The 10,000-nt window shown below is 45.8% G+C and overlaps 2 protein-coding genes across 3 annotated transcripts in view; one reads left to right on the top strand and one right to left on the bottom strand.

The window, feature by feature from the left end:
* The window catches only part of kcnq5b (potassium voltage-gated channel, KQT-like subfamily, member 5b), a 172,156-nt gene extending 171,303 nt beyond the window's left edge, over nt 1-853 (top strand). The window contains exons 15-16 of the mRNA XM_062534937.1: nt 1-521; nt 696-853. The exon at nt 1-521 is cut by the window's left edge and continues 500 nt beyond it. Coding sequence (XP_062390921.1) covers nt 1-521; nt 696-853 — 679 coding nt within the window. The remainder of the gene's footprint in view (nt 522-695) is intronic.
* Nucleotides 854-3,578: 2,725 nt separating this feature from the next.
* On the bottom strand, nt 3,579-9,980 carry eef1a1b (eukaryotic translation elongation factor 1 alpha 1b). 2 transcript variants are annotated; one of them, XM_062544237.1, is made up of 8 exons: nt 9,899-9,980; nt 8,870-9,040; nt 8,509-8,688; nt 7,791-8,087; nt 6,795-6,945; nt 5,760-6,016; nt 5,037-5,271; nt 3,579-4,429 (listed from the first exon to the last, which is right to left on the bottom strand). In XM_062544237.1, the coding sequence occupies exons 2-8, from the start codon at nt 9,011-9,013 to the stop codon at nt 4,305-4,307; spliced, it is 1,389 nt and encodes a 462-aa protein (XP_062400221.1). In that variant the 5' UTR covers nt 9,014-9,040; nt 9,899-9,980; the 3' UTR covers nt 3,579-4,304. The 2 variants fall into 2 exon arrangements, with proteins under 2 accessions (XP_062400221.1, XP_062400220.1); XM_062544236.1 differs by lacking the exon at nt 9,899-9,980 and adding an exon at nt 9,675-9,692.
* Nucleotides 9,981-10,000: the final 20 nt, after the last annotated feature.

Here is a 10,000-nt window from a genome sequence, read left to right as displayed (position 1 = left end):
GATGCACCAGCAGCAGCATCAGCAGCAGCATCATCTCCCGGGGACGCCTCCTCCTCCGCTGCCGCCGCCGTCGGCCGCCCACAACACCCCGCTGCTGGCGCACAGGGCGGCCCGGAGGGACGGGGTGTCCGGAGGGGGCGACTTCTCGCCGCCCTTCCTGATGGGGGTGCGCGAGGAAGGGGAGGAGGCGCTGGGCACCGGGCTGGGCAGGCCCCCACCACCACCACCATCACAGCAGCAGCAGCACCACCAGCAGCAGCAGCACCACCAGCACCCCAAGGGCCGGCTGAGCGCCAAGGAGGACGGCTCCTGGAGGAGACACATGAGCCTGGAGATGGACCCCCTGGCGCCCGTCCAGAGGAGGCCCGTGTCGGGGGACCAGGGCCTGGGCAAGTCCCTGTCCGTGCAGGACCTCTTGGGGACGGGGACGGACGTGGACGGCCACCCCGGTCTGTCGTCGACGTCCTCCTCCTCCACCTCGAGCAGCAACGACTCGAGCAGGGGCCTGGGGGACCCGCTCTGTGGGAGGGGAGGTGGTGGAGGAGGTGGAGGAGGAGGTGGTGGAGGAGGAGGAGGAGGAGGAGGAGGAGGAGGAGGAGGAGGAGGAGGAGGAGAAGGGTGGGGGGAGGCAGACCTCTTCATCAGCGATAAGGACCTAGAAGCCCCCGGGGGGGCGTTTGACTTCCTGTCCCCAGGGACGGAAGAGGCCACGTCGTTCTCCTCCGAGCTGCTCAGAGCGAGCGCGGCGGCGGCGGACCCGCGCGGCTCCAGCCACAGCCTGGCCAGAGGGAGGGGGGACACGGGCCGCGGCAGCGAGGAGTCCCTCAGCATGCCCCACGTCCGGCTAAAATAAACACGCCAGACCGCAAACGCCACAGGCCGGCCACATTCGAACACAAACCTTTTTATTTTATTCAACTTTTTTTTTTTTTTTTTTTTTTTTTTCTCCTCATCAAAAACAAGGTTTTTGGGAGGAATACTTTTTTTTGTTGTTGTTTTGAAGAACAAAAATAGAACAATGTATTAGCCAAGTTTTTTTGTTGTTGTTCTCTTTTCTGATTTCACAAATGTTACGTACTTTTTTTTGAAGACAGGACAAAGAGTTCCTCTACTCCTGATTCTACTGCATGAGTTTCTTTGTAAGAAACTAGACACATGTATTTGATGCACTCATGGGTAGAGGACGTGGGAGGGTTTCTTTGTTTGTTTGTTTGTTTGTTTGTTTGTTGGTTTGGAGACAGTAAATGTCAATGTATGAGAGAACCTCACTTTGGATAAAACCATGAGCCATGACCTCCACACTGCATGCCCTCTGCATGGATCCTTTCAGCTAGAGCATGACGTTCATACAAAAACATAAAACTCATAGCTCCCAAACGTCAACATACCACAACACAACAGCAAGAAAAAAAAAACACCTCTGCAGCTCTAATCGCAGCAGTCTTCATGGACAGGGGCATCTTTTTTTGCACGTTAACTGTATTTTATGTAAGAAAGGTCACGTTACGTTATACTTACAAGTGCCGGACACCATGAGAGAGAGACATCTCTGCTAAATACTGTATTGTATAGTTTTTGATAACCAAACTTAAGTGTTTAGACGACGGAGACATTTTAGCAACAATTTCAGGGGTGTCAGCTTCTGCACCTGGGTATGTCCTGTCTTTTCAACGTCAACTGAATGTTGTCCCTACATAACCGAAACATATAACTCCCTTTTTTAACCATATGTCACCCAAAACACATATGGATGTAGTTTAACAAATCTAGTGATGATAGTTAAGTTAAATGCTGCTTGTTACTAATGAACTTGAGGAAAGAAAAAAAAACGGAACTCTAAACGACTGAGATCTTTCTATGAGGGTGAAATTATAACCTAAGACGACATCATCATGTTTGATTCAAATGCAGTTCCAGAACAGACAACTAGAGGACACTGTTGTTTACACTTGTCTCCTTAGAACGTTTAGCTCTACCAAAGTCCTTTTAGGCAAGTCCCCCCCGCTCGGCCGCTATATGGCAATGCATCTTGGGCTCTTACCGGGCATCTAGAGATCACAACACACGATTGGCACGATGTACAGTATTCACAACATACTGTACCACATGATTGGCACGATGTACAGTATTCACAACATACTGTACCACATGATTGGCACAATGTATTCACAACATACTGTACCACATGATTGGCACAATGTATTCACATGTAAATTTTTGGCGGCGGAAGGGGCGGAATATGGGTAGACGACTGCCATGTTTGCGTTACAAACTAACCCCATGCATTTCTATGGGAGATTCTTTTAGTGTTGTGTCTCCTCATTAGAATGTCTCTGGCTCTACTAACGCCACAGCACAAGTGGAGCAACACAGGTTGAGTGAAACCCAAAGAGTGGTGTGGTGTAGTTGCCACAACATGGGATTTCAAAATGGCAGAGTTTGACTGGTTGCTGCATAATCCATCCCTCCCTGATTGTTTCGAAGGTATAAAAAAGATAACTATGTTTAGCTAGGTAGATAGATAAAAAAAAATCCAGCCAGTTTATCAGACCTTATTTAGACTAATTACAAAATATATAACTGTACTGCATATTTTTAATGTCACTAGAAGTTACTATTCTTTATGATTTTTTTTTCTCCTCTCGACTGAGTACATCCTGTATCAAGCCCGCACATTTCCTTCTTATTCCGACGATAAAGGTACGACTTAATACCGCACAATCACAGTGAAACTACGAACCGCACAATGGCACATCGACGCAAACGACGAGATGGACTGGACATCCGCGGCTGGTGACAACTGCACTGTGTGAACTTCCGAGTACAAGTCGAGGCATGCAGATATGCACATAATATACACACAGAAATGGTGCCTTTCTTTCAGCCTCAACATCAACCTTCCTCAGCTGAAAATGGGACGATCTCACAGACAATCTCACAAAAAAACGCACCCATCTTTTAGCCAGCAGCTTTTGATAGCTGTTCAGGATGTATGACAGCACCTTCCTCCCTATCCAGGATTAAGCCACAGCAAGCAAACGGGCCTTTAACAATGTTTCCTTTTGGTATCACCACCATTTTGTTTTGTTTGTTTGTTTGTTTGTTTGTTTTTTGCAAGTCCCAAGTTCCTTTAGCGATATACAGCCTGTTACAATACTGAGATGCAAAATTAACTCTTCTCATACTGAAAAGAATAACAAATTTAAAAAAGTGTAAAAAAATAAAATAAAAAAAATAGTCTGCCTCTGTGTCTGTGTTGCCTTTATTTAGCCCCTTTGTATGTTGTAATTTATTTGATCATTTCCAGACTTGTGCATGTACAGTGCATAACCCCTTTAGGTAGTCAGGCAGGGCCAGGCCAAATTAGCGGAGTCAGAAGGTAAGGTAGTCATGTACTGTTGCGCTCTAGATAACAGTCTTTTTTAAACACGTGCGTCAAAACAAAAGATATCAGAAAAGGCAGGAAAAGTTTGCACTCTGAAGAAATTGTAGACATACGTAAGTCTTAAATATATGTTTTTCTTTTATCAGCCAAGACTGAAGTTAGCGGAGTGACAATGAGAAGTAGGACAACGATGTGCGATTCTCAGATCTTTAATAGAATGGGTAGGTCATTAATCTACAGGAGAACTGCAGGGCACACAGAGCCATATCCATTTAAAGTACACGAGTGCTAGTGCAAAAGAACGAGAGTGGAAAGTGCTACGTCAGATTGAGCTAAGCTTCGTTTGTTCTAGTAAATTCGCTCTCTTTTTTTTTAAAGTGCACAAAGAGCATGCATTCAGCTTAAAACAGTAAAAGCTTTTAACATTCAACAGGGGGGGGAAACACAAAAAAAAGACAAGACTCAAGTCAGCAAGTCATGTTCGAACTATGACCACTGAACGTCTATTAAAATAAGTGCTATTGGGTATATAGTAGGTCACGATTGAGCAGTGATCTACCCCAGAGAGGGCACGACCTTGACCACCCGACCTCGTCACAGACTACATATAGCTTATATACTCCTTGAACAACAAACGCATGAAGAACTGGAAAACAATGTTACACGTACAACACTAAGAGACTAACCTACTCAAACATTGAAACAAGGGTCGCCTAATGGTGGTCATTGTCAGAGCAGCCGACGTTTTGGTCAAGTTAAGGTGCGAATAATGCAGGTTTCTTTTTTTCCTTCTCCTACTCTTGCGATGCATTGTGAGAATTAACCAGCCTTTATGGATGAGGGGAAGAGCCGGCTGGGCATTGTTGTCGTCGTTGGTGTTGCCGCTGGTGACGCAGGACGGGGCGGCGACGCACAACGTTCATTTGTTCTTCTGGGCCTTCTGGGCGGACTTGGTGACCTTGCCGGTGGTCGCGGCCTTCTTCTCCACGCCCTTGATGACCCCGACCGCCACGGTCTGACGCATGTCACGCACCGCAAAGCGCCCTGGGGAACGAAAGAGACGATGAAATTATGTAATTATGCAGTTATGTGTCACCTTATTAGACAACTCAGGGACACTTTAGTAATGGGGACCCTATGTCATGATTTTATAACACATTCATAAGCACCGAATAAACGAAATAAATGGGCTACAGGCAGGCGACAGCAACATTCCGTTGGCAGAGTGCAAAAATAATTCCTAGTAGACTATAGTTTAATTCATTTGAATTTACACACTGCTATCGGCCTATCGCAACTGGTGTAGCTATTTGCTTCATATTGATTGTATTTGAATGTAATTGTTATATTGTGTATGCTCTGCAAACAGAACGCTTCAGTCACACATAGGCTAAAGGTATAAAAATCCCCAAAAATATTACAAACATAAAAAAATAATAATTTACAAAAAATTGCATTCTTAAGCACTGAATAAACTAAATACATGGGCTACAGGCAGGCTTCACCAGGCAGGCCACAGCAACATTCTGTTGGCAAAAAAAATTCCGAGTGCAAAAATAATTCTTAGTAGACTAGTTTAATTAATTAGAATTTACACGCTGCTATTGCGACTGGCGTAGCTATTTGCTTAATAAATAAATACATATCTCACCCAGAGGAGGGTACTCGGAGAAGCTCTCCACACACATGGGCTTGCCGGGGACCATGTCCACGATGGCGGCGTCCCCAGACTTCAGGTTCTTGGGGTTGTCCTCGAGCTTCTTGCCTGAGCGGCGGTCGATCTTCTCCTTGAGCTCGGCGAACTTGCAGGCGATGTGGGCAGTGTGGCAATCCAGCACGGGAGCGTAACCGGCGCTGATCTGGCCAGGGTGGTTCAAGATGATCACCTGCATTTGGAGAAACACACAAAGGGGTCAGGGCTCACCTGGCCCTGGGACTTACAGTAATGTTTGTATGGACTTTAGGTAAGTCTTTTTCTAGAAGATAGTGTGTACATAGGCAAGTATTTAAAACAGACATTGGATTAAATGATGTGCAATTAGGGACACCCATTCCAAAAGCACAACATGGCAATCTGAGAGTCCGTCAAAAACAATTTTACAGTAATTAAGGGGCATTTTTCACAACTGGCTTGTTTTGGGAGCATTTAAATTGGAATATGTGCAACACAGCAATCACACTCTGTTTTCGAAAGCAAAACAAACAGACTGAGTCCAACTAGAGGGGGTGATCTCAGCCCATCTCCAATAGAACTCTAGAGAGGTGTGACAAATCTGGAACATACTGTACAGTATCCAGTTAACAATATAACTTTAAAAAGGCCTTTACAAAAGCCTTTGAAAGGTACTAAACCCATTCTAAAGGTGTTGCTCACCTGCGCGGTGAAGGTGGCGGCCTCTAGCGGAGGGTCGTTCTTGCTGTCTCCGGCCACGTTGCCGCGGCGGATGTCCTTGACCGACACGTTCTTGACGTTGAAGCCCACGTTGTCGCCGGGCATGGCCTCGGACAGGGCCTCGTGGTGCATCTCCACCGACTTCACCTCGGTGGTCACGTTCACGGGGGCAAAGGTCACCACCATGCCAGGCTTCAGGATGCCCGTCTCCACACGGCCAACAGGGACGGTGCCAATGCCTGAGGGGCAAACAGGGAGCAGATAGAGAGAGAGAGGGTTGGGGTACAAACAGGTTGGTTCAAGCAATGCTGATTAGATTATGAGCGGCCACAGCGGCCAATCAGAGTATTGACTGATTTTTTTTGTTATTGTGTTGCATGGTTCAAATGCTAAGCACTTTGAGCTGCATTCTGTGTTAGAAGGGTAGTATAAAAATGAAGATAATTATTTTTATTATTATTATTATTATTATTGTTATTATCATTAAAAGGACATCACTACTTCTACTATTCATACTACATACTTGATACAATCAATAGTACATACTTGATATAATCAATTACAAAACCAAGTACAGTATGTGACTCCTCAGTGAGAAACAAATTGAGAATATTCACGTTATCGCTAAAATGGTCTGCATATAAACAGAAAACCATTGCACAGCTGTTACGGATGCCCCTTTCGTCTTGCACAAACTTTTACTCTCAAAAATGAGCTTTTCACAGTCTACAGTAGGCTACAGTGTAATTCATCCACTTTTGTCCTAGAGTTAAAAATAGTATGACAGCTACTCAGGGAGACATCAAAACCACCCACCCCTCTACATATCTTAACAGAGAACCAACAGAAAAGTGCACGGAAAAAAAAGAAAAAAGGAAAGTCACAGCTTAATCCTCACGCCTCTGCTGCGAACTAAGAATAACCACCACACAGACGCGCCGTCTGCAGACGGAACCTCTACGAAGCTGTCACTCACTCACCCTCCCCACCCCGCCCCCACCCCCACCCCCACCCTACCTCCGATCTTGTAGACGTCCTGCAGGGGCAGGCGGAGGGGCTTGTCGGTGGGCCGCGAGGGCGGCTGGATGGCGTCCAGGGCCTCCAGGAGGGTGGTCCCGGAGGCGTTGCCGTCCTTGCGCGTGATCTTCCAGCCCTTAAACCAGGTCATCTGGAGGAGGTGGACCAGGCCAGAGGGACAGAGGGACAGAGGGATACCTGCTGTCAGCCGCTTAATGCGTAATGGGGATTAATCCCACGCACACATGCTGGCTAATTCATTCAGTTAGGCCAGGGGATATGCTTAGAGGGGAGGACTGTTGCGCCAAAAAAAAAAGAAAACGTGTGCTGGTGTACTACGAGCATCTGGCGCTGACTAAGGAAGACGTGACAACAAAAGTGCTGATACATTACATTACATTATGTTTGGCTGATATTTGGCATCGCTTTTAGCAATGTTGGCAGGCAATCATATGATCGATTCCAAACGTTTGCCCAATAATACCCACTAATACCTGAATTTCTTAAACGTGATGTTTCAGTCCTAATAATAATGTATACTTTATATCCTGTCCAATAAGGGTAGCTGTTTATGAATCTAAATATACCAAAACTAGGTGACTACATAGTGATTCATAGTCATTGATGTGTACTGCTCAAGAATAATAATCATTTTGTTGATAAACTTTTAAACACCGACACTGATTGGTTGTTAAAACATCAGGTCAGCGTGCAGATTGGATAACTGATAAATTGGATAGTCAAATCTCATTGGTTTTCTAGTACCTGATGGTGAGGTGTTCATGGAATACTCACGTTGGGGCTACATAGTGATTCATAGTTTGATGTGTAGGCTACTCATCAAGAATAATAATCAGTTTGTTGATAAACTTTTAGACACCAACACTGATTGGTTGTTAAATCATCAGTCCAGCGTGCAGATTGGATAACTAGTGACCAAGTTCAAATCTCATTGGTTGCTAGTTCCTGATGGTGAGGTGTTCATGGCCTACTCACGTTGGGGCTGGGCTCCAGCATGTTGTCGCCGTTCCATCCGGAGATGGGCACGAAGGCCACGGTGTCCGGGTTGTAGCCGATCTTCTTGATGTAGGTGCTGACCTCCTTGACGATCTCCTCGTAGCGCTTCTGGCTGTAGTTGGGCTCGGTGGAGTCCATCTTGTTGATGCCCACGATCAGCTGCTTGACGCCCAGCGTGTAGGCCAGGAGAGCGTGCTCGCGCGTCTGACCGTTCTTGGAGATGCCGGCCTCGAACTCGCCCACGCCGGCCGCCACAATCAACACGGCACAGTCCGCCTGCGCGCAGGATGGAGAACACAAGCGAACGTGCCCACATTATACAAGCATACTGTTTTCAATCCACTCACTAGCATACTTTATTGCCCACATTATACAAGTATACTGTTTTCAATCCACTCACTAGCATACTTCATTACCCACATTATACAAGCATACTGTTTTCAATCCACTCACTAGCATACTATATTCATCTGCTCAGTTGATTTAGTTGTTATGCATACTCAGTGCATAATCTGTTGAGTACATATTTCCTGTAATCATATATGCCTATATTCTACAGCCAAGGCCTGCTCAGATTATGTGCTTCAGTCTATTGCATAATCAACCATACTAAGTAAGTACATCCACATCATAACCCATAAACAGTCCTTATGTCAGTCTCCGTTATGATCTGTGGCGCTATTTATGGGCAACAGACCTGAGAGGTGCCAGTGATCATGTTCTTGATGAAGTCCCTGTGCCCGGGCGCATCGATGATGGTGACGTAGTATTTGCTGGTCTCAAATTTCCAAAGGGAGATGTCAATAGTGATGCCGCGCTCCCTCTCCGCCTTCAACTTATCCAAGACCCACGCATACTTAAATGAGCCTTTCCCCATCTTGAAAGAGACAAAATAATATATATACAACATGTTTAGCCTACTTGTTTAGCCTACCAGAGGATAGACCTGCCAAAACGGCACTGTAAAAGATGAGCGTTAAAAACATGGCGTTAAAGGTTAATCATATTGCAGGTAAAGATATTTCTGTCGGCCTACGAAATCCAATCCCATACTGTACCTCGGCGGCCTCCTTCTCAAATTTCTCGATGGTCCTCTTGTCGATGCCGCCGCATTTGTAGATGAGGTGACCGGTGGTAGTGGACTTTCCCGAGTCCACATGGCCGATGACCACAATGTTGATGTGAAGCTTTTCCTTGCCCATGTTTAGTTGCCGGGGATGCTATCGGATCTAAACAAGGAACAAATGGTAAATTATTAATGTCAGCCATTTCTAATGAATGAACCAATTGTTCGAGGTTACAACCGGTTAGTGCATGCAAATTTAATGTAACCTAGGCTACTGTAAGAGCAGTGGCAATTTACGGCAAAGTGAATGTGGCGGAATTTAAAGCTATATAGCCTACTGCACGTCCTTCAGGGTGTCAAGAGACTTAGGCCTATATCATGGACATCAATTAGGCTAAACCAAAAATAGAAGAACCTGCGATTATTCTGCTATAATGACCCAATGTAGCCTATAATAAAGAATGGCATAGGCTATTAATTCGCTATTCCAACGAATGAAGTTTTATACACAAAGACATTGCGGTAGTCTAATTCGGTCACTTGGCACATTACAAATCCAATCGCAATAGGCCAACATAGATATTATGTCGCGCTTGGACGTTTAATATAACGCTGTCTGGCAAGTAGCCAGTAGCCCAGTGTCTGGTTAACCGGGCAAACGATGCCTGTCCTATTATTTTGTCAATGGACCAAAGGCCTCGCATCGATAGCTCGCATGCTGAGTTACAACTTGGCTATTTGCATTGCCAAAATACATGACCCAAAAACGCGCCATATAGGCGACAGAGAACACGTACGAGGAATTAACATTTCGGACCGACTGCAAATCCCTTCTGCCGACGCGCCATGTTTCTGTCATCCGAATCCAAATGTTGCGCAGCAATGTCACAAAACGACATGTCCACCATTTGACCGCAATTAATTGGGGCTAATTGATATGACTCGTGTGAAAACAAACCGTTTCGTTGATAATATGCGTCAAAGCCTCGTCTGGAGGTCACGATTCGTATCTATAACTCACCTTGGACGAAGTCCCTGCAGGTCGGTCGGCCGGTGGAGGCGGTCTGTTTCCCAGGGACGCTGCTTCGTTGTCTCAGCTACTGTAGCGAAGGTGCCGTTGTCG

The sequence above is a fragment of the Sardina pilchardus genome, chromosome 1, assembly GCF_963854185.1.
Source record: "Sardina pilchardus chromosome 1, fSarPil1.1, whole genome shotgun sequence".
Classification (NCBI taxonomy): Eukaryota; Metazoa; Chordata; class Actinopteri; order Clupeiformes; family Clupeidae; genus Sardina; species Sardina pilchardus.
The sequence above is the reverse complement of the archived record's forward strand: the minus strand, read 5'-3'. Positions and strand labels throughout refer to the sequence as shown.

Coding starts and splice junctions, on each gene's coding strand:
- eef1a1b (XM_062544237.1), bottom strand. CDS start 9,013: ATGGGCAAGGAAAAGCTTCACATCAACATTGTGGTCATCGGCCATGTG. Junction 8,689..8,869: donor TTGAGAAGGAGGCCGCCGAG/GTACAGTATGGG, acceptor GTCTCTTTCAAG/ATGGGGAAAGGCTCATTTAA. Junction 6,017..6,794: donor GGACGTCTACAAGATCGGAG/GTAGGGTGGGGG, acceptor TTTGCCCCTCAG/GCATTGGCACCGTCCCTGTT.